Below are 25940 nucleotides of genomic sequence, written 5' to 3'. Positions count from 1 at the left end.
GGGTGCAGACTCTGAGCAGCACCTACCGCATGAAGCTCCCGGAAGCAGCAGCATGTCTCTGGCTGCTACATGGAGGCGCCACCCCGGCAGCTCCCATTGGCCATAGTTCCCAGCCAATTGAAGCTGCAGAGGCAATGCTTGGGGGGCAGTGTGCGGAGCTCCCTGGCTGCCCCTATGTGTAGGAGCCAGGGGTGGGGGAGACATGCCGTACGGAGCAACAGCACGCACAAAGTGGGGCAAGCCCTTGGCCCCGCTCCCCAGCTGGAGCACCAGAGCAGGGAAAGCCCTGGACCCTGGTCCTCAGCGGGAGCTCCAGGGATGGATTAAAATGTCTGAAGGGCCAGATACAGCCCCCAGGCCGTAATTTGCCCACCCCTGTGTTAGATCATTTAGTCTTGCTAATTTCTGATAACTCTAATTTAAAAAATTGAAGCATGTGAGGGAAGAGAGGGCATTATGCTTATTATGGTAACACCTATGAATCAACTAAGAATTGAGCCCCATTGTGTTAGGCGCTGTACAGAAGAGTAGACAGTCCATACACCAAAGATTTTAGAAACTAAATAAAACTATTGAGACTTTTTTGGATTGAGCATAGCTTCCTCTGTATTTTGCACTGTCTGTGACAGGTTGCCAATTTTATTAATGCTGTTCTTTATTTTTTTTTTAAAGACTATTACCAGTCAAATCATGTTTCTTATACAAATTGAGTTGGCATCCTTTAAAATGGTTATTTTGTGAAGGAGGATTTGAATTTAAATTCCTATTATGGGGACTTCCTATATTCCCACCTTCTTCCCCTCCTGCTCTATTAAATGATACTAAGATTTAAAATGACAAAGATAACAGGATTTTAAAATGAACTGAGACAGAAAATCCTGTTATCTGTTACTACTTGATGTTTTCAGACAAACTTGATGTCACTTTAAAGCTCAGAAGGTTTCCACTGGATTACAGAGATAACAGGATTTACATGATCAGCACAATTTTTAAGCTATCCTGTTGCTATCGTTAAATTTTACTTGTCCTGCAGACAAGTGTAGGTGATTTGCCACCTGTCAGAGATGATAAATCAGTTATCTGATGCCATCAGCAGGTGGATTTATCAAAGCCCCCAATGAGGTATTTCAATCTCTCTCTTCAAAATGCCTTTGAACTGCTAAGTGACAGGAAGCACAATAGCACAAACAGAGAATTAGGAACAGTTCAGATTTTTAAGAATGCTGTTCTCTTGCCCTACTTTCCTGACAACACCTACCTGTTTTACCATTAAACCTGGACTACAACACACAGAACTAAGGTCATATTTTGAACCCTCACTTACAAGGTTGCAGTTAAAAGCACAATGTGTTCAAAGATCATTTTTTAAATAGATTCTTTTTCCCTTCCTCACCACAGGGACACCTATCATACCTCTTTGGAAGTATGAAACTAATGACAGTTTCCTTATAGCATTTCTTTTCTCCATCGCATGTCCTTGCCAACTGGTCACCGTAGGGCTGCTCATGAATGCCGAATTGATTTTTTATTAAGAAGAAAGTAGTTTTAAAGATTTTGAACAACCTCTCTTTGCAAAGAGTTGCACAGATCGTGTAAATGCATTAAAAAAAAATCAGGTGATGACATCCACTGCTTAACAATGCCCACGTAATTACAATACAGCTGGAGATGCTATAATGAAACACACAAAGATTGCAGATAAGCTCTAAGGTTCACAAGAGACAACTAACATTAATCAGAAACGTTAGTTTTGTTTTTTTGTGAGGAAAAGGTTAATTAAAATGATTTTAATCTGCTAATGTTTTAAGACGGCCTTGACCTCACCCCCCCAAAAAACAATGAAGACTGCCCTTGGAAGTCCATGAGGGTGTATTCTAGAGGAAGAGTAATTTGGAATATCATTAACTACAGATAAGAGTATGAAAGTAACTAAGATATATGGAGAAGGAACAGGAGCTCTTCTACAGTGTTTGAAAGAGATTCCCCTCTGGTCTAATTCAGAGATTCTCAAAATGTGGCTCACTAATGACTGCAGGGCACTTCCAGAACTCTGTTCAAATAGCCAGGAGAAAGTAAAATGGGAGTTTAAATTTACCTAGACACCAGAAGCAGATATGGAAAATGGACATAGGCGGCGAATTATATCGGCCCATGGTGCCCGTACTCCACCAATGTTTGGACTTATATTTTCAGAGCTGTCTCGTCCATAGGACAGACTGTGGCAATCACTCTGGGCCCTGTGCTTTGGTGAGCCCCACGCTTCAAGGGGACATGGGGTCCAGGGTGGCCTGAGGGTTAGCAGAGGGCCTGGTGCTGGCAGCAGCAAGCAATGGCAGGAGCCAGCGGGGCAAGGCAGAGCAGGGCTGGCTGGCTCGCTGCTGCCAGCACCAGGCCCCCCACTAACTCTCCAGGCCGCCCTGGATCCTGCATCCCCCTGAAGCTTGGGACACCCCCCAAACAGCGGGGCCTGGGGCAGGTGCCCCAGTCCGTGCTATGGACAGAACAGCTTTGCAGACCCATTCTGGGCACCACCAAAAATTTTACAAACCAGGCGCCCACGAAAATGGAGTCCCAAAAAGGCAGCACCCCTGGAAGAATCTCTGTACCTTCCTCCTCCTCAGCAACTCCAGGGTTGGTTAAGCTTCTCATCATGGCACCGGCAATAGACAGTCACTTGGTACACCCCCAGAATCTCACATACCTACTTATGACTCATAGGTTTAATCCTCCAGCTAAGTATTTTAAAGTCCTGCTCTGCTTGATGGCCAGATCTGCACTGATGGGCATAAGGGAAGCTAGGTACAGTCCTCATAGGACAAAGACCATTAATCATAATGAGGCGTCTAAAAGGGCTCGGAGAAGTAAATGAAACAAGGGATCCTAGAGGCTCTCCACCCACAGAAAAGTTTCTCTCAAACTACAGTAATTTCTTTCCAAACAACTGAAAACAAGGAAGGTTGAGATATTAATTTTCATTTTTCACACTGTTAGAATATCCCTATAGCTTGGCAGTAAAATCTCTCATGACTGTCTTCTTTTTTGGCAAACATATATAATTTTCCCAATATTTTCAATGCAGCTAAGGGAAATATTTAATTCTTTGTACACCAGCCCTCTCAAGAATGCCAACATAATTTAGAGACGTGACTTATTTACAGTGAGGAAGGTTGCAGAGCTAGGGAGACAGTGAGAAATGGAGTAAACACTAATTTTGTTGAGTCCTACATAAATAGCTATATTGTTCCTCTAATGTTCCTCAATAATCACACTCCCCTTCACCGAATACCTAAGAGTTGACAAGATGTTTCAGATTGTTACAATTCTAAGGAAGTTCACACTTATTCCTGAACTACTTGAAAATGCACCCCCCCCCTTTTTATCCCATAATACTCTCTTTTTACAAGATGCTGAAAAGCACAAAGATTTTTGGCCTCAGACAGAGGGCTTAAAAGCTTGAAAGCCATCATATAAATACACACACAATTCACCTTATCCTCCTTTATCCTGAGCACTTAGTCAGAGCCTTTTTTCCCCACTGCAAGGAGGGAGAAAGGGAATGGCCATGTTCTGTCCTATTCTACAGTCGTTTCTGGCTATAAGCCTATGGTATTAGTGCAATGTGGGCACAATTCTCATAAAGTCGTTTATTGGAGCTGCTAAGTGCAGCTGTTCACCTCCTGCCTAGCCACCCACACTTTACTGTGAGTGTTAAGAACAAATCTAAAGGGTGAGGCAAAGAAGCCAGGTGGTAAAAATCAAATAAATTACTTGGAAAACAGCTGGAAGACAAGAGGGTGGTCACCCCACAAGCTAAGGGGTGCCCTAGCATGTGCTGTTCTACATTCCAAGTAACTGGATTCAAATACCATCTGCAGAAGCAAACTACATTTTAAAATCACATGCAAATTAATTTGTCCCATAAACTTATTTTCCTACCTAATTCCAAAGAAACATTTGGATAACATTTGGTCTCTAAATCTGGAGGAGAACAGTTCAAAATTTAGAATGGTGACAGGTGCAGAACTTTTTGGAAGTGTCGCATTATTAAAAAAAAATGTTTTGTTTCATTTGGAACGTCTTTCCTAACATAAATCATTATTCATGGGTCTTTAAATCTTTAATTTTGTATCTCCACAATTATGAGCCAAGCAGAAGAGAATTCGTTTGTGGAAATCTCAATAAATTACTTTTGGCTTAGATTGTATTTGTACTTTTCAAAAAGAAAAATAGACTAAACTTGTTTCCCGGGCCTCTGTTGTCAAGGGACAACTGAGCAAAGAAAGCCAGTCAGTTCCTCTTTAAATAAATTCTAAACTGACAGCAGTAGGGTTTGAAATCAGGTTTGAAAGGGGGGGGGGGCGGCAAGATAGATGGAATAGTGCCCACAATGGCTAGTCATAACATTAAGGAGAACATGATTATTCAAAGCTCTGGAATTGTGTGCCAGCTCTTCATTACAGCTTCTGTACAGTTTCCAAGTAAGAAAGGGGGTTGGAAGAAAGGGTTTGGCCGGGGAGGGGGGGAGGGAGATTGTAGAGAAGAATAAAAATATTACTGTTTTCCTCATGAGACATGTACCTTCTATGATATTAAACTATCAAAATCCACAAAGCTACTACTGAAAGTGCTCATATTCCATGCCCATTTTAGCAGCAGCCTTTAACTTGGCAATGTCTGCCTTCAACATAAACAGCATCCCTCCTTCACCCAACACTCTGCTGGCAAGTGTTGGAGAGAAATAGCTGTCCTGTCCAGCAGCCTAGCCGTTACACCATTTGATGCAATTTGGAGCCCAAGCGGAAATCAGAGTTCAGGTCTCCTGCTGAATTATTTGCTGTCAGGCTAGCAGTGCTATTACCATGCTACAGAAGCAGCACACTGAGTCCTAGTGGAGAAGGCAGTCACTAGTGATCCCTCTTGACAACTCAGTCAGTAGAGCTGCTAGTGGACTCTGGCAAGGATGGAGGGTGGGGTTACATTCATCTCCCTTCTGCCAGTCCAACATGCAGGAAAATAATTCAACCCTTATATTTTGTTAACATGTTCTTCATCTCTTTAAAACAGATTACAAATTGTATTAGGTTTTGAAAGAGCAGAATACAATCTTGGTTTGGGGGAAGGATTGAAGAGGGGTAGGTGGCTAGAAAGTCTCTTTTGATGACTAAGTGAAAAGCCAATGCAAGTCAGAGCTTAGAATAAAGTCACATGACATCAACTAGCCTAAGGACTAAATTTACTAGTGTTGGTGGGAGAAAAAAAAATCTCTGTGCCCCTGCGTCCTCGCCACATCCCCAACTCTGCCCCTTCCCAAAAATTGAGGGAAATGGAGGAACAGACGAAGGGGTCCTTTCCTAGCCATCTCCTACAGATGCCCAGTCCTTAGGTCTCAGTCCTGCTGGTCACAGATTTCCCAAGCAGATCTAGTCCCCACATCTACAAAAGTTCTGGTCCCCTGCAGCTATGGGGTCTTGAGGCCCCATGGTTCCCTGCTAGTCACTTCAAATGCTGTGGGGTCTGGCTTCCAAAGCAGGTCCCTCAAATGCTCTGCTCCTGGCTGGTCAGAGCCCAGTCTCCTACATGGCATTTTGCCAGTTCACTGGAGTCCTACCTCCATCCTATCATACTGTTGTATACATTCCTCCTCAGGGGAACAGTCAAACTGGGTGGTAAAGGGGAAGGAGTGGCACCTCATTGTTACGGCCAGGAACTGCAACAAACACACTTCCCTCTATGCACTCAGGCCTTGTTGCTCCCAACACTGCTGAATACCTCTCCCAGTTTGTTTTCCACGCATTGAGCAACAGAGTTTTCAAGCCGTCACTACCAACAGATGCAGCAATATGATCCAATATATGCTGAAGACAATGGGAGCCGGATCAAGACCTATGTCATGTTTCATGCACAGCTCTACAACACATACACTGCTCCTGAGCTCTATTGCCAGAAGCTGGGAACAGGCGACAGAGGATGGATCACTTGATGATTACCTGTTCTGTTCATTCCCTCCTTAGAGTACAAGGCTAACTGATTCATAATAACAAAAAAAGACAGCTTTGAAGAAACCCATGCATCCCATTCTCTCCACTTCCCCCAAAATTCACAGTGATCAGTGATGGAGATCAGAAAGGAAAGAAGTTGCCCTAAAAAAACACCTTCTATCCTTGGAGTAAGAGAGAGGCTACATCAAACTCATGTCCGAGTCTGCATCTACCTAAATTAAAAACATACTGGTTAAAATGGAAATCTACTAGTCGGACAAGATTTCCTTCTATAAAAGGAACGTATCCACTTTGAAATAGAGCAGAAACTGATCCTAAAGCAGTGAACATCAAGCAAATCATGAAAAGGCCACATCAATAAACATCTGAAAACAAAAAAGGGATGATGTGTCAGCTATGGACTCAAATGGTTATCATATATAGATGTCAAAAGTACAGTTGGCAACATTTTGATTGGTAGGACATTTCAGGGACGAATATGAGTGTGTAGTAAGTGATGTACTCTACGTTTTCCTTTTCAAATTGTTACTGTTCCCAGCTTGGAACACTGGGCTTTTTTTAGTGTGTATGCATAACCCATTTGATATGCATCATTAAAAAAAGCTATTGACAAAATTTTACTGAATACCAGTCTCAAAAAAAAAAAAAAAGATTCTTCCCACACTGCACTTAGCAGGCCCCAAAGGGGATAAGATGGATTTATAAACTGATTTTCTGTTTATAGAATATTTGGCTGACTAAATATGGCAGTTGAAATATCTAATGTCTAAGGTAATACCTACTGGTGAAGCAGTAGCTAATCAGCTGCAGCCTCTGCTGCAAACTGTTGCCAACCTGAGTATGTAAGATTCCCGTTTCTGTTTTCTACACCCAGAGGATCACTATCAGGTCATTTTCTTACGTTTTTCTAATGGCCAGGACCATAGCAGAGTTCACAGCCCTGACCAGTGCATATCAGGAACACATAATTAAATTAAATCTTTCAGTGAGCTTAAGTAGCACAGTAGGCTGATTTCACCTTTGGCGTTTGTCTACATCAGAAAGTTGCAGCGCTGGTGAGGGAGTTACAGCGCTGCAACTTAGGAGGTGTACACATCTGCAGGGCACCACCAGCGCTGCAACTCCCTGTTTGCAGCGCTGGCCGTACTCCCGTTTTGTCTCGGGTGTAGAGGATCCAGCGCTGGTGATCCAGCGCTGGTAATCAAGTATAGTCACTTACCAGCGCTTTTCTTGACCTCCGTGGAATAAGCAGGTATCCCAGCATACCTGAGGAAGCCTCTGGTAATCAAGCTGGTCTCCTTCCCCGGCTTGCTCTCGCGTTCCCCGAACCCCGAGCAAGCAGGTCTCCTTCCCTGAGGTTTGCTGGGTGGTTCCGGGAAGGCGAGAGCAAACCGGGGAAGGAGACCAGCTTCGCCGCGGTTTGCTCTCGCGTTCCTCGAACCACCCTGCAAACCGCAGGGAAGGAGACCTGCTTGTTCGGGGAACGCGAGAGCAAACCGCGGCGAAGCTGGTCTCCTTCCCCGGTTTGCTCTCGCGTTCGCCGAACCCCCGAGCAAGCAGGTCTCCTTCCCTGCGGTTTGCAGGGTGGTTCGCGGAACGCGAGAGCAAACCGCGGCGAAGCTGGTCTCCTTCCCCGCGGTTTGCTCTCGCGTTCGCCGAACCCCCGAGCAAGCAGGTCTCCTTCCCTGCGGTTTGCAGGGTGGTTCGCGGAACGCGAGAGCAAACCGCGGCGAAGCTGGTCTCCTTCCCCGGTTTGCTCTCGCCTTCCCCAAAACCCCTTGAAGCCGCCCAACAGCGCTGCAGTGTGGCCACATCTACCACCACTTGCAGCCCTGGTTGCTGTAAGTGTGGCCACTCTGCAGCGCTGGCCCTATACAGCTGTACTAATACAGCTGTAACAACCAGCGCTGCAAAATTTTAGATGTAGACATGGCCTTAGAGAATTGGTTCATATCCCCGTCAAAAGGAAAATGAGTTGGATGGTCTCCTCCTAGTCTCTAACCTGTAGTCATTTACACCAACTGACTACAGGTTAGAATTCCTAACAAAGTTCATGCCCCACTTCCTGAGGCCTGTCTGTGCTGGAAAAGATGGGGTTTGGGGGACTTCCTTCTTAATATGAGTGAATATACTTGGTCATAAAAATGAGAAAAGACTAGTGCTTTATGGAATTAGGCATAGTACAGAAAAGTTCTGTACACCCTTCCTGCACACAACTCTGTCAGTACACATGATCTTTACTTGCAATGCCATTTACTGCAGTGCAAGACCTCTCCAAGTACAAAGGCTGTCAACTTTGGAAGACTGAAAAACAACCTTTTGTTGCAGACAAATATCCATTTGGGCAAGGTCACAAAATTCTTCTAATGCCAACTTAAACTGGATTTAAATCCATTATCCTCAGAGAGGAAAGGCTATTTTACACTTTAATCCATTGGGTCTTGGCTAATGGAGGAAGGAAAAACTCAATGGAATACATGGAAATACTACCAAGTAAACAATCATCCTCCTCCTCCTTCATTGGCATGATGAGGTATGCAAGTGCTTCCAACATGCTGCAGTGGGACAGATCTTTTTCATGTCCATATGTCATTACTATCTACTTCTGATAGTAGTTGGGAAGCATAATACTATCCCTGCCTTCTCATTTCCAAGTCTCAAAAGAAGCTATGAAGTATCTGTTGATTTGTAAACAAACATTAAAATGGAGACATAGTATGGTGTATTTGTTATTGCTAGATGCATTTCTGTAATGACGTAAATGGTGCTAGAAAACCCTTAAACAAACAACCAATAAAAAAATGCTGTGATATTCCACTGGGAATCAATACTGTATGTTTGCTGTGCATCTGCTGTATGGAATAAGTTTTTCACAGCCCTTTCAACCAATCTAGGAAACATAACAAATCTGGCTATTTTGAAGCAGTGTCTCAGCTGCAGTCACTTCACAGAGAACATGCCACTCAGTAAGCCTTCTGTTTCCTCTTAGTTCATTTTCATTACTCTTGTTCTTGCTATATTCCTAAACAAGATCAGACAAAGTTCCCAACTACTGTGGAAACCTGCTGTCAGTCAAGCCTCCTGGCAAACACCACTGAATCTGAAAGCATTATTCACTGGCATAGGATCTAAAATGTCTGTAAAAAGATGTCAGGCATGTATGGCAAGTGATTCTGCCAGTATCATCTTTACCTTAGGGTTTTAGAATTTCAGTCCTTGGTAGACAATGTCAGAAAATGTATCAAAGAAAAATTGCCCATTTCTTTAGGAATGTATAAAATGCACCCATTAAGTGTCTGACCAGGCCTACAAATGTAAGCAAACATTGGTCAATGTCAGCTAAACTGAGCTCCTTTATCACCACCTCAAATCAGTCCATTATCACTCTGAGTAGATAAGCTTTATACTGTGTCCTGAAGGTCAACAAACCTGGGCTTTGTTGGCTCAAAAGTGGGGGATGCATTCCTCACTGAGAACATCTCCCTTCCAGGGCTTAAATCTAGGGAGTGTTAGATGCTTTTCAGATAATTGTCGAGAGCTGTGACAGTACAAAGAGAAAGAAACAGACTTAAGGGCAGTCCCAAACATGAAACTATATCATCTAAAATAGGCAAATAAAGCACTAGATTAGGTCTTAGGAGATTTAAATTCCATTGGCAAATTTCTTGTGTGTCCTTGGGCAAGTCACTCGATCTATTTGTGCCTTATTTACACTATGTCTACACCTCTCCAGTGATTAGAGAATCCTTCTCTACTTCCTAACAGTATTTTGAAGATCAAAAACATTAATGTTTTTGAGGTGCTTAAATATTACAGCGATGAATACTATAGATAAATGAGACATTTTTTCTACTCTCAGGCACAGCATTATTAATAAAGAGGTCATCAGCTGCAACAATAATTAAATAATTGCTCAATTCCTTGAAGAAACTCTGAATACTAGACTCAACCCTCCACTTTTATGTAGAATCTGAAACCTCACTATTATTCAGTGTTCTGAGCAACAAAGCTGATGCCAACTCTGTCCACATATCTATTCAAGTGACACCATCACAGGACTTAATCACATCAGCCACGCCATCAGGGGCTCGTTCACTTGCACATCTACCAATGTGATATATACCATCATGTGCCAGCAATGCCCCTCTGCCATATACATTGGCCAAACCAGACAGTGTCTACGCAAAAGAATAAATGGACATAAATCTGACATCAGGTATCAAAACATTAAAAAACCAGTAGGAGAACACTTCAACCCCTCAGTAACAGATTTAAAGGTGGCAATTTTGCAACACAAAAGCTTCAAAAAACAGAATTCAACAAGGAACTGCTGAACTGGAATTAATTTGAAAACCTGATACCATTAACTTGGGCTTGAATAGAGACTGGGAATGGCTGGGTCATTACACAAACTGAATCTATTTCCCCAGGTAAAGTATCCTCGCACCTTTTGTCAACTGTCTGAAATGGGCCATCTTGATTATCACTACAAACTTTTTTTTCCTCCTACTGATACTAGCTCATTTTAATTAATTAGTCTGTTAGAGTTGGTAATGGTAACTTCCACCTTTTCATGTTCTCTGTATATGTATATATATTTCTTACTATATGTTCCATTCTATGCATCTGATGAAGTGGGCTGTAGTCCAAGAAAGCTTATGCTCAGATAAATTTGTTAGTCTCTAAGGTGCCACAAGTACTCCTGTTCTTTTTGCAGTTCAACAGTTCCCTGTTTATAGGAGGTTAAAGGGCTAGTGCCCCAGTCTACTGTGCTAACATTACAAGATAAATAGGTGTGAAAACTAGCCCTCTATATCTAAAACCACTTAACCATCTCAATAAACGTTAGTAGCCAAAAGGCAAATACATTAAATTCTCAACTACCTATGCTATACAGAAATAGCAATTATCAAGACCCAACCACGCTCAGTTCCACCCACATTTCCTCTAAGTACCAGTAACAAAAGGATACACACAGGATATATCCTCTTTAAGAGGAAATGGACAGTTAATTCGTTATACTTCACTCAGGGCTACATGGAGACTTCCTCTTTTAGGAGACAAAATCCAAGAAAGGAAATGAAAAATAAGTTTCCATGATTTCAGCCTTGTTCAACCCACCACCTCAAAGTTCATATAGAATGCGCTAGTCTGTTGTCCATACAATAGCACTGACACTTTTACATCACAGGGAAAAGTTGGTGTAGGGGAAACACCATTTAGTGCAGTGACCGGAGAGCTGCCATCTAGCAGCAGCTCTGAGCCTTTCAGAAATCTAAAAGCCTTACTGCCTTAATGAATGCTTCTTTCTTCCCCCTTCCACTGGATTCCACAACATGAAAAATCTCAGAACAACTAGCAATATCATGGATGACAAAGTGTCCAAAGATGGGGCAACATTCCTGCCAGTCCCAGAAGATCTTACCTATTAGCTATGAAAACGACTTAAAAACCATTACTGAAAGCCAGCTCCTGAAAAAGAAAAGCTATCACATCTTGGATAAAGCTATCAAAGTTACAGGAAAGACAGTAACCTGGCAATACTGTACTCCCAAATTCCCAGCCTTTATATTTTAATCACTGAGATGTTATTAAGGTGAGATAGCAAGAAAGAAAACAATGGACTTTGACCAAGCATTACCAACTGTTTGGGTGTGATAAAAAAATGCTAGTTGCCAAAGAAACTACCTAGAAGAATTGTAATCCTCAATTCCTCACATCTATTGCTAAATCACATCTCATTCCTTTACAAGATCTAAAAAAACAAAATAAAAACACCAAAACAAAAACAAACACTGTTCCTCTCCATCTTTACTGTCAAAACCCTTGGCTGTGCCATGGTCTTCTACCCTCTAGCCTACTGCAACCTCCCTGACACTTACCTTGCACCTCTACAGTCGACCCAAAATAATGTCCCAAATTTGTCTTCCTCTCCCGCCAGTTCTTCCACAGCCAGTATACCTCCTTCACATAAAATTCAAAAAAAAAATTCATCCTCTCATTCAGTGTTCTGCACATGAGCATCTTTTCTCCCATCTCTCTCCACAACTCCCTTTTCCAAAAAGTTGCACCATTATCTTCCCCCCATACCGGCCCTTCTCCTTGAATAACTTCCTAAAACTCCTGAGCCATGCAACCTTCATCAAGTTCTGCTTTTTCTCTCTCTACAGCACAAATTTTCACTTCCATCTTTGTTTTTAAAAACTTATTTTTATGCAAATTTTACACATGCAATAAAAGAACAAGAGAACTTCATAATATTGTACTGCGTAATACTCTCTCTAGTTCCAACCCCATTGTCTGTTGTCATCTGTGTCATCAATCTAGTCCAGTGTTTCCCAAACTTGAAATGCTGCTTGTGTAGGGAAAGACTCTGGCAGGCCGGGCCGGTTTGTTTACCTGCTGCGTCCACAGGTCGGGCCGATCGCGGCTCCCACTGGCCACAGTTCGCTGGTCCAGGCTAATCGGAGCTGCAGGAAACAGCGGCCAGCACATCCTTCAGCCCACACCGCTGAATCTGCCCTAACTGTCCCATGTGGACCCTGCTGGGGGATAGTACATTCCCTAGTGGACATTAACATGGTCGTGGGACTAAATCACTCTGGAGACAAGCCCATTTTGATTTTCATGTTTGCTATATCCTTTTAAAATTTTTTTTTTTTTGAGGAGATAGACAGATAGACAGACAGGAATAAAACAGAAATCTCAGCTTTTTATTGGCTCTATAAATATAGCAGTTGAAAGGAACCCATGATCTCAGAGTAAGTCAATGGGTCACAGTTATGTTCCTCTTATCATCTCTATTTTTTTCTATTGTTTAAAAATAGGAAACAGCAGCACATGAAAATGTTCAGACAAAGATAAATAGTCTGGCTGAAATACAAGAGTTGAGGAGCTGAAGTTTCAGAAAAAAAGAGCCATCCTAAATCTACCCCAAAATGCCTAGATATTGCTGGGGCCTCCAAAGATTAAAGAGTAATTTTAATATATTAAATGATATGTAGTACCTAGGGAAAACACAATAAGACAAGACTCCAAGTTCAGGTTAAACTCTGAATCACATCATGTATGGATTAACCTTAATGTGACTAACATTTTCTGTGGTTCATCATCTTAAATATAATAAGGTTTATTACTCCTACACTTAGCTTTATTGCAGAAAGAAATAGCAAGAAAGACTAGGCCAGATCCAGTCCTGAGACACACCAGCTTGATTCAATATTGTCAATACCCCAGGAGAAGAACAGGGCTCCCAGCAATGGAAAGTCTATCTAGAGTGGGTGTTGCAATAGCACAAAGTGTCCTCATCTCCCACTCCCCTGAGGGCATTTGCAGCAAGCCAGCGGAGGCAGAACTGTCCATCAAGTGGGTATAGCTAAATGAATCAGGGGACACACAGGGGAATTCTCTGAATAAATCTAACATCAGGTTTGTGACTGCAAGGAGAGGGCAGCAATAAATCCTCTCTGGGTAAAGCTGTCAATTTACAATTTGTATCAAGCTCATTTATTTAAAACCTTGGCTTAATTTAACCTCTCTTCTTTAGACTGCCGTAAGGGACCTAATGTGATCATTTTTGCCTGTAATAAATTCAGCTCCTACTTCCTTTGCCATTTAATTCTCTTAAATTAGTTTTAACTAATATCTTGTGGTAGCTCCTAAAGCCCACAACCAGGTTGGACCCCTGTGTTAGGCATTGTATAAACACATAATAAATGACAGCCCCAAAGAGACCTTATCTTCCCAACCCCTTTCTACCTTGTACCAGAATTCTAGTTCTCTCCTTCATTTTGAATTAAAATCAGTGCATCAGAAGAGGATTTTTTCCATAGATTTTAGGGTTATTCTTCCTTTTACATTTTAAAAATAAGTAATGGATTTTTCAGACATCAATCTGCACAGAGGAATGAGGAACCCTTCAATCTGTGTAGAGAATACTCTCTTCTCCACCTAGCAATTGCTTCTTCCACCATGCACAAAAGACGTGTACGCAATTCACAGGATTGGAGGAAAAGGTGATGAAAGTGTCCTAGACTGCTTTGTATTAGCTCTTATACTATTGCTAGCAAAAATATAGCTGCGCCATTGTCGAAAAACAGAAAAGATGTTTCTTAAATGTAGATAAGATCAAAGAAGGAAGCAATCAGCATGTAAAGATGAATATACAAGAATTAGCAGACACCTGTATGCCTTATTTTCTACACAAAATACTTTGATAATTTTGAAGAGCAAGGGTATTAAATAAGTATGAAACTGGAATTAAGTTTAAAATTATTATTAACTTAAAAACAAATTTGACAATCATTATTGTAAAGTTTTCAACATGATGAGACAGAAGATAAATCTGGCAAGAGCTGATTTTTTCCCTACCACAAGACATTTCATACAAATGCTGCAATTCTAGCTGTAAAACTCATTGTTACACAGTCTATGGACATTCAACCAGCCATACTGTTCAACATAATTGTTCATTTTTACTATTGGTATTGAGAGTGTAGAGAACTCAGCCTTTGTTTGTTTTAGTTTATTTTTAAATAGAAAGGGGCTGATTTGAAACATCTGTAGGCGCTTTAGAATATCTTGTAAAAGGACCTTGCTCTGTATGTGTGTGTATATAAGGAAATATTATGGCTCTTAGTTAAGACAAGACAAAATCTTTCCTCTTATCCAAACTGCTATGACTCTAAAGCAAGACATCAACTACTCCTCTACCTTGATATAACGCTGTTCTCGGGAGCCAAAAAAATCTTACCGCATTATAGGGGAAACCGCGTTATATCGAACTTGCTTTGATCTACTGGAGTGCACAGCCCCCCCCACCCCCACCCCCGGAGCACTGCTTTACCGCGTTATATCCAAATTCGTATTATATCAGGTCGTGTTATATCAGGAGGTAGAGGTGTAGTACACATTCGTTGTGTCTCAAAACTGGTTCTTGGAAAGAGCATCCCACAATATTCACATGACTTGTGTTTCATGAACAATTAAAACTAGCACGCTGACAAACAGCATATTTGCTGTTACTGTCCATTATTCAGAAACCAGGCTTGGAGAAATCAGATTTTGGAACTGACATTGTCCTTGGGTAAGGGCATTATATGTTCATAGATTTATGGAGGTCATCAGCTATTCATTTAAGCATGAACTGTCAAACCTGCAAAAAACAGTGGAAAAAAAGAAACTAAAGATTAGCTATTGAAGTTAACTCAGGAAATATAGAAATAGCTAGACTATGATTTAGATATATCACAGCAAGCACAGATAAGACTTCAGTGTCACTCTGAAATCACATCCCAGACATTGTAAAGTCCTGCTGCATTCACATCATTGTCATACCACTTGCATACCACAGAGACCAATAATTACTATATATTATGACTGAATCCTCTTCTCTGTGCTTACAAATGAAATTTTACCGGCTCCACAATTGGACCGGTTCCTCTAACAATCATGAATAAGCTCCATGGATAGATGCAAACTGAACAGTATACAGTTACAGAAGAGAGATGCACAAAAATAATCATATTTCAGTAAGAGGGCGCAGAACTTGTTTGCTTTAAATAATTATTTCCACTGTTTGAATCACTTCTCAGATAATTAACTTTCATTTTGAACAATGCAAAAGCATATTTTGTTGTCTGTGTTCATAAAAAGCGTTCAGAAAAGAAAGTAAATAGCTATTATATAACTCCTCTTCTTAACAAGACAGAAAACTGTACTTAACATTTCACATTAGATATGCTTCCCACTCACTTATTCACAGTGAAATAGTTAGTATTAATTTATTAGACAACAGACAATAAGGCTGGGCTTTCTGCTCCCCTTTCCCTTAGCTATGCTGCTGTGGTTCTTCAACCAACTGTGCAAGTCTTTAATGTTATAAATAACTAAAATATGTTATACATTTGTCACTTGTAGATTTGAAATCCATATTTAGTTGTGTACGAACATGGCATTGCTTCAATTTGACTTACTGCCCACAAACTTAGTCACATCAATCTGTGAAAGGATCACAAGCAATAGTACGCAGGCTGAAATATTTGTTTACTATCAAAACCAAATGCAATTCTGGAGGGAGGAAGAGAAGACATTACCACCACCAGATCTCTTCATCTGAAGATAAGAACTAGTAATTACTTTGTTTTGATAACAACTAAAAGCCCTTGGGTTACAAAATTCACTTTTATTGAACAATTATGTTTGAATACATCTCTAACTTCTATAGCCTTTGAGCTAGTTGTATTGGTACACAGGCAAATCAGACTATTTCTGCCTGCATGTGAATGTCAGACATCACAAAACAGGATGTACAATGTCACTATCAACAACTAATGTTTTACACCATGGCTAATTTTGAAATTACATTACTGCTTCCACTAATACTCAAGGTTATATCCTGTAACAACCAGATTGTCTGGTGCCAGACATTCTCCCCACAAGTACATTCTCATTTTGCTTCATGACTTGACCTTAGGAAAAATTCTAAACAAGTATACAGCTCAGCGCTAAACTGCTCTCTTCTGTACTCTGCTCACACTAACCTTCTAAAAAACCCCTCCACTATGTTCTGCAATCATTTACATACTAAGATGATACTACTGAAAGGAAAGAGGGAGAGGAAGGTGTTATCGGTCTAACTATGTTGTTAAGCACCACTTTGCGTAGTACTATACAAGACACAAGACAACAATCATCTAATCTCCCAGCACTGTCTACTAACAGTTTCAATATGAAGGATGAAGATCTTTTGGATATGATGCATCTTCCATAGGAATGATGGCCCGATTTCCCCATTGATACCTGACAAAAAACAACTTTGGTGGTATCCACTAAAACAAAGAGCAGTCAGTTGTTTTTCAGCCACTAGTTGTTCTGAGACATCCTGGAGATAACATGTTTATTCTTCAGGAGTGATGCTACTAGCTGACACACAAAGAATGACACTGGAATCAAAGATCACTTGTTCCTAACCATGTAAACTAGGAACAAGTTGAGGAGTCTGGTCAGGGGGATTCATTCATTCACAGGGATAAAATTAGTGTCCTCTAGAGTGAAACCATGAGGACAAGACAGGTTTGGATTTAATCAAGAACCTGTGAAGCCCTCTGAAGTACTTTTGAGTTGTGTTAGGTAGAGGTAATATATCAACTGTATACTCAAATATTGCAACCATTAAGAGCACAAGACATGTTTGGACTGTCAAGTATTTCTCTGGAGGAATAGCAAGATTCTGGCTGGAGTAATCTTCACTTAGAGGCAAGTAACAGGAGTAACTACTGTTAGATGCTTTGAGCAAATAGAAGAGAAGGCATAACGACAGAAAGACAAATAAAACACTAATCCTCTATTTGGACACTGGTCAAGAGCCTCAAGTTTCATGATGTTTCAACTTAGAGCATATACTGCTGCTAAAAACAAAATCAGAGACTGGGAATAGGCTGGGCATACTAGTCAGGTTTATTTTAGGATGTTACATACCAGGGAGGGTTTGAGAAAGAATAGGAAATAACACTAGGTCTTGTACAGCAGCCAGATTGCTAAAGATTTTAATACCCTTTTCCAGACTCTCATCAACCTTTACTATAAATAAGAGAGATGCCAGTTTAATATACAGCAATAACTATGGAGCCACGGGACCAACCATATCAGTATCTTCCAGGCCTTTAGTAATTCATTAATAGAAATCAGAAACCCTGCTGGCAAGGGGTGCAAATGAAGCACGGTGCACATTTGTGTCCTGTACTTGACTACTAGCAACACAAAAGGTTTAAATGTAGACTGTTCCACAACAACATCTTTGTATTTGTTGGATCCTAGGGTACTTTAAATTGAACATCCTGTATTTGACTTCTACAATCTCAGTACAAAAGGTTTCAACATGCACTGCTAAAGCATAAACATCTTGACATTTTAGCATTTGTTGGGGGCGGGGGAAGGGGGGAAATCACAGGGTATTTTAACTAGTGCTTCCTGCCAGCAAATTTGTAAAACTGCTGGCTTTAAAAGCCTGTTTTTTTTCCTCAGAGGGAATTATAAATTGGTGCTAATCAGAAGTCTTTACATAGGGACATTCAACAGTTGCAATCACCAGAAAGGAAGGATGAATGCTGACACTAGAAATTTTCATCTGTTCATCACTTTTCAACCTGCTGAAGAATCTCTGATGGACTCCCATGCCAGCCACTTGACAAAGGGGACTGTAAACAATAGCACATTCTGAAACCTAATCTGTAGGGCTGTTTCTGACAACAGGGTTCACAGCTGAACAGAGCTGCTCTTTTAAGGGGTGGGGCGGGAGATGGGGAGAGAGCAGAGGCTGTGCCGGGAGTTTGGCTTACATACATACGCTCTCTCTCTTTCTCTCTCACAGAAGTTACTCTGTTTTCATTATTCACTTGCAAAGAGTTGACTGCAGAGGCAGCACCGAGCAGCTTCTCAACGCTGAGACACTGGGTCTCAGACATCGTGATATTGCTTTGGTTTGATGTCGGCTCCAGCTTCATAGTAACAGGCAGCAAAGCACCTATATGAAGGTGATTTGAGCAACATCTAAAAACAGGAGCGCAACATCACTTCTCTCCAGGGTCTGAGGAGAGACAAACACACCATGAGCTTCCAAAATTCTGGGACATGCCACTTATCCAACGACTCTGATTTCCAGCCTCTTCGCCCTCTCCATGCGTGCGCCCAGAGCGCATGAAATTGACCCAAAGGCTTGGGCTGGGCCACAGCTCTCCAGGGCAACAGCGTGCCCGCGGGGCGGGGCGGAGGGGTTCCCGGTGAACACGGGAGGAGCGGGGGCGCTAGGCGCAGCTAGGGTGGGGGTTGCCCTCTGAACACTGGGGGCGGCGGCGCTAGGCACAGCGGGGGCGGGGGGGCAACTCGGTACCCCGGGAGGCGGCGGCGCTAAGCAAAGCAGGGGCGGCGGGTTGCCCGGTGAACACGGGGGGAGCGGCGGCACTAGGCACAACGGGGGCGGGGGGGGCAGCGCTAGGCACAGCAGGGGTGGGGGTTTGCCCAGTGAGCACGGGGGGCGGCGGCGCTAGGCACAGCGGGGGCGGAGGGGCAGCTCGGTACCCCCGGGGGGGCGGGCGCTAGGCACAGCGGGGGGTTGCCCGGTGAACACGCGGAGCTCCTCACCATAGACCCGGGCCCAGCCCTGCTGCTGGCACACCGACTCCAGCAGGATCCGGTCCATCACGCCCGCAGCGGCTCCGTCCAGCTCCTCCGGCTCCTGTCCAGCGAAGGGCTCCTGCCCCCAGGGCGCGGGCTCGCCGGGGGCGCCCGGGGGCGGCTCCATGCTGCTGGGGGCGGGCCGCCCGCTCGCTCCGGCCCGGAACCGGCTGCTGTCCGCTGGCCCCCGGTCACTGGACGTCCCGGCCCGGCTCCATTCCTCCGGCCCAGCTCGCTTCCGGCCCGGCCCGGCCCCGCGTCTCCTCTCCGGCCGTGGCTCGCGCAGGGGCTGCCGCTGGCTCGCGCTCACTCTCCGGCTGTGGGGACTCGGCTTCTCCCAGAGACCCGGCGGCGGCGGCGGGCGGCATCCCAGGGAGATAGACAGGAGCAGCGGAGAGCCGAGCGCCCGGCCGCATGGACAAGAGGTGGCGGCCGGAGCAAAGCCTCCGCCAGCCCAAAGCAATCGCCCGTCGAGCCATCCACCTACATCCAGGCTGCTGCTGCGCTGAGAAGGGTAAAGGTCGGGGGACGGGACACGCCAGCTGCAGTGGTCCTGGGGTTACACCACAGGCAGCAGCTCAGCGCCTGCTTGTAAGAGTCAAGCAATCCCAAACCAACGCCCCCCTCCCCATCCACAGTATGGGAAGAGGTCCCGTCCAAATCCTCCCTTTGTATCTCAGCTCCCTCTGTCTGCTCCATGCACTGAGCAGCCAGTAGCCCAACTGAATTGTCCCTGGCCTAAAGCACAGAGAGAGGGAGGGAGAATCCCCAATGGCAAGTCATTTCTCAGTCTCGGTTTCCCCGACATATCCCTCATTCCAAGTGTCACGTTGCCCTGGGGCATCCCTGAAGCCACACAAATCAATGGCACAAGCACCAGCCTCACAGCTGTGAAAACTTTCCTTTCATACACAGTCCTTGCGATGTTACCCAGGCATCAGCCAGCTGGGAAGGGCACTGCTGTAATGCAGTCTGCATGGGACAACATCTGGAGGGAGGTCAGACACAGAAGTTAGGGCAGAATGTGGGGCCTTTGACAATGATGCCCATTATCCAAACTGTTAAGTAGTCATTGCAGTTAAATGCCCGCTAAAAACAACTAAGGGTGTGTCTTCACTAGCAAGGTGGCTGTGTAGTCACAGTATCAGCACTGGGAAAGAGCTCTCCCAGCGCTATAGAAAACCCCACCACCACAAGAGTAGCTACCAGCTCTAGTGCACTATCTACACTGGCGCTTTACAGCGCTGAAACTTTTTTTTCACACCCCTGAGCGAGAAAGTTGCAGGGCTGTAAAGTGCCAGTGTAAACAAGCCCCAAATAAGGGAAGAAGATTTTTAAATAGTCTCACCAGCAGTCCCTTCCTCTCTATTGCTCAAATTTAATTCCTAGCTCTTGTGAGATCACTATTTCACTAATGCTCCAGTAGTCATACAGTCTTTGACTTCTAGGGTAGGCAAGACCTGAATTTTGAATGTAAAAACCAAGCATAGCCAAACTCTTATTATTAAAGAGAGAGAGAGAAAAAACAACCTTTCAGTCTTTCTTTAATAATCATAAAGAAGTAAAAAAAATAACACAGCGAGACCCCTTCTTCTGCAGATTCCCTAAGCAGTATGTCACATAAAACATATAACATCAGTTTCTGATCTGCACTGGCTGTCTGTAGATTTCCAGTTGATATTCAGGATGTTGGTTTTAACCTATACAGTCCTAACTAGTTTGAGATGGTTATTAGCAGTCCACTGCCACATTTTTAGACATCTATTTAACTGCAGTTACATGGTTGGTCTATATGTTCCATACCCTCCCCAAATCTTTGAAAGAAAAGAAGCAATTTGGAGTACAGGTGGGATGGGAAGGTCATTTTATTGCTATTAATGGAGGTAGGCTTTGTTGTTTGTTTGTCCTGAATGTCCATATACTTCACTGATCTCCTTAAGTGTATAAGAAGGTGTATACAAGTGCCCATGGCTTAAGATGGATGCTTAAGCAATTAAAATAAATGGTTGTAAACATACTATATATATAATACATTGTAATTTCAAATTTCTTTTTATGTCTGCTTTCTGTTCCTTCCCTATAAATCTATGGTTAACAGTTTATGGCTACCCAGTGATCAATACAAACTGGGTGATTTCATCCACTCACATAGATTCAGATATTATCTCTGTGCTGATGATTTACAAATCTGCCTGTCTCGCCAACCTTTTTCCACACCTCAAGCTCAACATGACTAAGGGTTTGTCTCTACACAGAATTTTTGTACTGCTTGGTTTGAAAACAGTACAGTTAAAGAAATACAGTTCTCTAGTGTGGCTACAGTTATACTGGTATAAAGGTGCCTTATATCAATATAGCTTTTCCATACACATTTACAAATTTAACTATTTTGTTAAAATAAAAATCACATTCCTAACCAAAATAGTTAAACTGGTACAAAAACTCTGCATAGCCTAGGCCTATCACTGAGCTGTTTGTGCAGAATTCATTCCTGCACTAGCACAGGGACAAAGGAAAAGCAGCTTGCACTGGCACAGACTAGGTAGGCCAGCTATGAAGACTGACCTATCTTGCATCTTTGCTTCAAAGGCCCCTACAGAACATCCCTTCTTTACTCCTGCTCACCCCACCTGAGGACATGCCCTCTATCTTGGCTCCTGGGTGACCCAGGCACTGGGAGGGGGAGTGTTCATGCCAGACTCGTGAGCCCTTTATGCCAGCCTAGTTGGCATCAAAAGACTGTAGTGCAGTGATGAATAGGGACCCTAATTTTTCATCCTAAATCTTCTCCACTCCACACCTACTCCATTACTATTGACACACAGACACACCCTCCCTCCCCCTTATCCAGGCTCATAACCTAGGGTCATTAAACCATAAGGTCTTCAATGCTTCCCCGTAATTTCTTCCCCCAAACTCTGCTTCTCCCTTTCAGCCTGCCAGAGACTGATGTAAGTTCCTTGCCCAACAGCAGCTCCGTGGTCCCTTCCTCTGCTTCCTACCAGCTGCCTCTCTTTCTCTCAACAGCAGCTGGCAGCAACTCCAGCTCACTGCAGTGAACAGCTGAGAGGTAGCTGAAGGGGAAGAGACAGGAGCTGCTGTGGCAACTGAGAACAGAGGAGAAGCAGGCAGGGAAGAAGGGAAGGATGTGGCTGTTGAGCTGCTGCCAAGAGAAAAAAACAGCAGCATTTTAAATAGCTACCTAGTGCTGCCCCATCTTCCTGCAACACTATCTGGAACACCAGTTACCCAGCACTGTCCTGGCCACGTCAGGACTGGTTGATAGTCTGGGTTTAATCAACACACTCTTTTAAAATGTTAAACTGGAGTTCTAGATCTAGCTGACTGTCATACGAACATAAGCACAGACATACTGGGTCAGACCAATGATCCATCTAGCCCAGTATCCTGTCTTCTGACAGTGGCCAATGCTATGTACTTCAGAGGGAATGAACAGAACAGGGCAATCATTGAGTGATCCATCCCCTGTCGTCCAGTCCCAGTATCTAGCTGTCAAAAACCATGATGGGGGTGGTCAGAGCCAGAGATCAGCACCAGAATTAGGAGTCCAGAGCAGGGTGGGAGTAGGATGACCTGATGTCCCAATTTTATAGGGACAGTCCCAATTTTTTGATCTTTTTCTTATATAGGTTCCTATTACTCCCTACCCCCGTCCCGATTTTTTACATTTGCTGTCTGGTCACCATGGGTTGGAGTGAAACCGAAGTGAGAGAAGCGCTGGAGCAAGAGCAAGCTTGGAGCAAGCTAAGGCTTAAACAGTCTGTTGCCAATAACAGACAAGAAAGATTCCCAAGCCCTAGAGCAACAGCAAACAGATTAAGATGCTCGTCCTCTGGTGAGCTTTATAGACCTGCCCTGAGAGTCACCAGACTAGTTCCTGGCTTGTGGGTTGGTGGAGCCACAGGGTGACTCCACATCTTACACTGGCAGTCAGAGGTTGAGGGACACACAGAGCATGGGGTTACATCCCTGACCATCTTGACTAGCAACCACTGATGGACCTATCCTCCAGGAATTTATCTAAGTCTTTTTTAAATCCAGTTATACTTTTGGTCTTCACAACATTTAATGACAACGAGTCCCAGAGGCTGACTGTGCAATGTGTGAAGAAGTACTTCCGTATGTTTGTTTTAAACCTGCTGCCTATTAATTTATTGGGTGACCCCTGGTTCTTGTGTTATGTGAAGGGGTAAATAACATTTCCTTATTCACTTTCTCCACACCATTCTTTGTATATATAGACCTCTATTATTTCACCCTTTAGTTGTCTCTTTTCTAAGATGGACAGTCCCAGTTTTTTTAATCTCTCTGCATGTGGAAGCTCTCCTGTACCCTTAATCAGTTCTTTTGCTCTTCTTTGTACCTTTACAAATTTTAATATATCTTTTTTTAGATGGGAGGCAACCAGAACTGCACACAGTATTGAAGGTGTGTGTGTGTACCATGGATTATAGAGTGGCATTATGATATTTTCTGTTTTATTATCTATCCCTTTCCTAATGGTTCATAACATTGTTAGCTTTTTTGACTGCCACTGCACATCAAGCAGGTGTTTTCAGAGAACTATCCAGGATGACTACAAGATCTCTTTCTTGAGTGGTTACAGCTAATTTAGACCCCATAATTTTGTATGTATAGTTGGGATTATTTTTTCCAATGTGTATTGCTTTGCATTTATCAACAATTAATTTAATCTGCCATTTTGTTGCCCAGCCACCCAGTTTTGTGAGGTCCCTTTGTAACTCTTCATAGTCAGTTTTGGATTTAACTATCTTATTTTTGAGTAATTTTGTATCACCTGCAAACTTTGCCACCTCACTGTTTACCCCCTTTTCCAGATCATTTATGAATATGCTGAACAGCACTGATCCCAGTACAGATCCAGGGGCGGCTCCAGGCACCAGCACGCCAAGCACGTGCCTGGGGCGGCAAGCCACGGGGAGCGCTCTGCCGGCTGCCGTGAGGGTGGCAGGCAGGTTGCCTTCGGCGGCATGCCTGCAGAGGGTCTGCTGGTCCCGCAGCTTTGGCAGACCTCCCGCAGGAGTGCTGCCAAATCCACCGGACTGGGGACCTCCCGCAGGCAAGCCACCGAAGGCAGCCTGCCTGCCGTGCTTGAGATGGCAAAAATACCTAGAGCCATCCCCATACAGATCATTGCGGGACCCCACTATTTGCCTTTGTGAGAACCAACCATTTATTTCTATCCTTTGTTTCCTGTCTTTAACCTGTTCCTGATCCATGAGAGGACCTTTGCTCTTATCCCATGGCTAGGGCCCTACCAAATTCATGGCCATGAAAAATGTATTATGGACCGTGAAGTCTGCTCTCCCCCCATGAATTCTGGTCTTCTGGGTGCTTTTACCCTATATCATGTAGATTTCATGGGGGGAGACCAGTGTTTCTCAAATTGGGGGTCCTGGACCCCAAAGGGAGTTGTGGGGGGGGTCACAAGGTTATTTTAGGGTGGTGTAGCAGTATTGCCACTCTTACTTCTGTGCTGCCTTCAGAACTGGACAGCTGGAGAGTGACAGCTGTTGGCCGGGCACCCAGCTCTGAAGGCAGTGCCTCTTCAGCAGCAGTGCAGAAGTAAGGGTGGCAATATCATACCATGCCACCCTTACTTCTGCTCTGGTACCTTCAGAGCTGGGTGGCCAGAGAGTAGCAGCTGCTGACTGAGGGCCCAGCTCTGCAGGAAGCAGCACAGAAGTAAGGTAGCAGCACCATACCATGCCATCCTTGCTTCTGCGCTGCTGCTGGCAGTGGCTCTGGGGGCTCCAGCTGCTCAGCTCTGAAGGCAGCGCCGCTGCCAGCAGCAGCTCAGAAGTAAAGGTAGCAATACCACAACACCCTCTACAATAACCTTGTGACACCCCCACAACTCCGTTTTGGGTCACAACCCCTACAATTCCAACACCATGAAATTTCAGATTTAAATAGCTGAAATAATGACATTTATTATTTTTAAAATCCTATGACCATGAAACTGACTAAAATGGACTGTGAATTTGGTAGGGCCCTACCCAGGACTGCTTACTTGGTTTAAGATCCTTTGATGGAGCCCTTGTCAAAGGCTTTCTGAAAGTCCAACTACACTATATCAATTGGATCACCCTTGTTCCCATGCTTGTTGACACTCTCAAAGAATTCTAATAGATTTCTGAGGCATGACTTCGCTTTACAAAAACCGTTTTGACTCTTTTCCAAATAGTGTGTTCAACTATGTGTCTGATAATTCTGTCCTTTATTATTGTTCAACTAATTTGCCTGGTACTGAACTTAGGCTTACTGGCCTGTACTTGCCAGGATCACTTCTGGAGCCTTTAAAAAAAATTGGCATTACTTAGCTATCGTCCAGTCATCTGGTACAGAGGCTGATTTAAGCAGGGCTATCCTTAGGCATACACAGCGTACGTGTCTGCGTAGTGCTCCTGAAAATTTGGGGGAGCACCGGGATCACAGGTGGCAACTTCTCATCTTGCCAGGGGGTGCTCGACCCTCCCACCTCCGTTCCAGGCCCCACCCCTACTCTAACCCTTTCCCCAAGCCCCTGGCCCTGCCCCTGCTCCCCCCCTCCTCTTCCTGGTCTCCTCTTCCCTCTGTCCGAGAGCTTGAACACAACGATTCAGCTGTTTGTGGTGCTCCGGAAGCACTAGGAGGGAGGGGGAGGAGTTGGTAAGCACTGGGCCGCTGGCATGCGAGAGGCACGGGGGGGCGGGGAGGGGGAGAGCTTGGTGCTGGTGGGTGTTC

General features: G+C 43.8%; 2 protein-coding genes across 2 annotated transcripts in view; both read right to left on the bottom strand.

Annotated features, from left to right (window-relative positions):
* RASAL2 (RAS protein activator like 2) overlaps nt 1-19282 on the bottom strand; it is a 283345-nt gene extending 264063 nt beyond the window's left edge. The window contains exon 1 of the mRNA XM_050962981.1: nt 19140-19282. Within this exon, the coding sequence (XP_050818938.1) occupies nt 19140-19197 (58 nt within the window). The 5' untranslated portion in view covers nt 19198-19282. The remainder of the gene's footprint in view (nt 1-19139) is intronic.
* The window catches only part of LOC127055870 (myb/SANT-like DNA-binding domain-containing protein 2), a 371855-nt gene that overhangs the window by 303268 nt on the left and 42647 nt on the right, over nt 1-25940 (bottom strand). The gene's annotated exons all lie outside the window — the stretch shown is intronic.

The sequence above is a fragment of the Gopherus flavomarginatus genome, chromosome 7, assembly GCF_025201925.1.
Source record: "Gopherus flavomarginatus isolate rGopFla2 chromosome 7, rGopFla2.mat.asm, whole genome shotgun sequence".
NCBI lineage: Eukaryota > Metazoa > Chordata > Testudines > Testudinidae > Gopherus > Gopherus flavomarginatus.
Note: the sequence above shows the minus strand (reverse complement) of the source record. Positions and strands in the feature narration are given on the sequence as shown.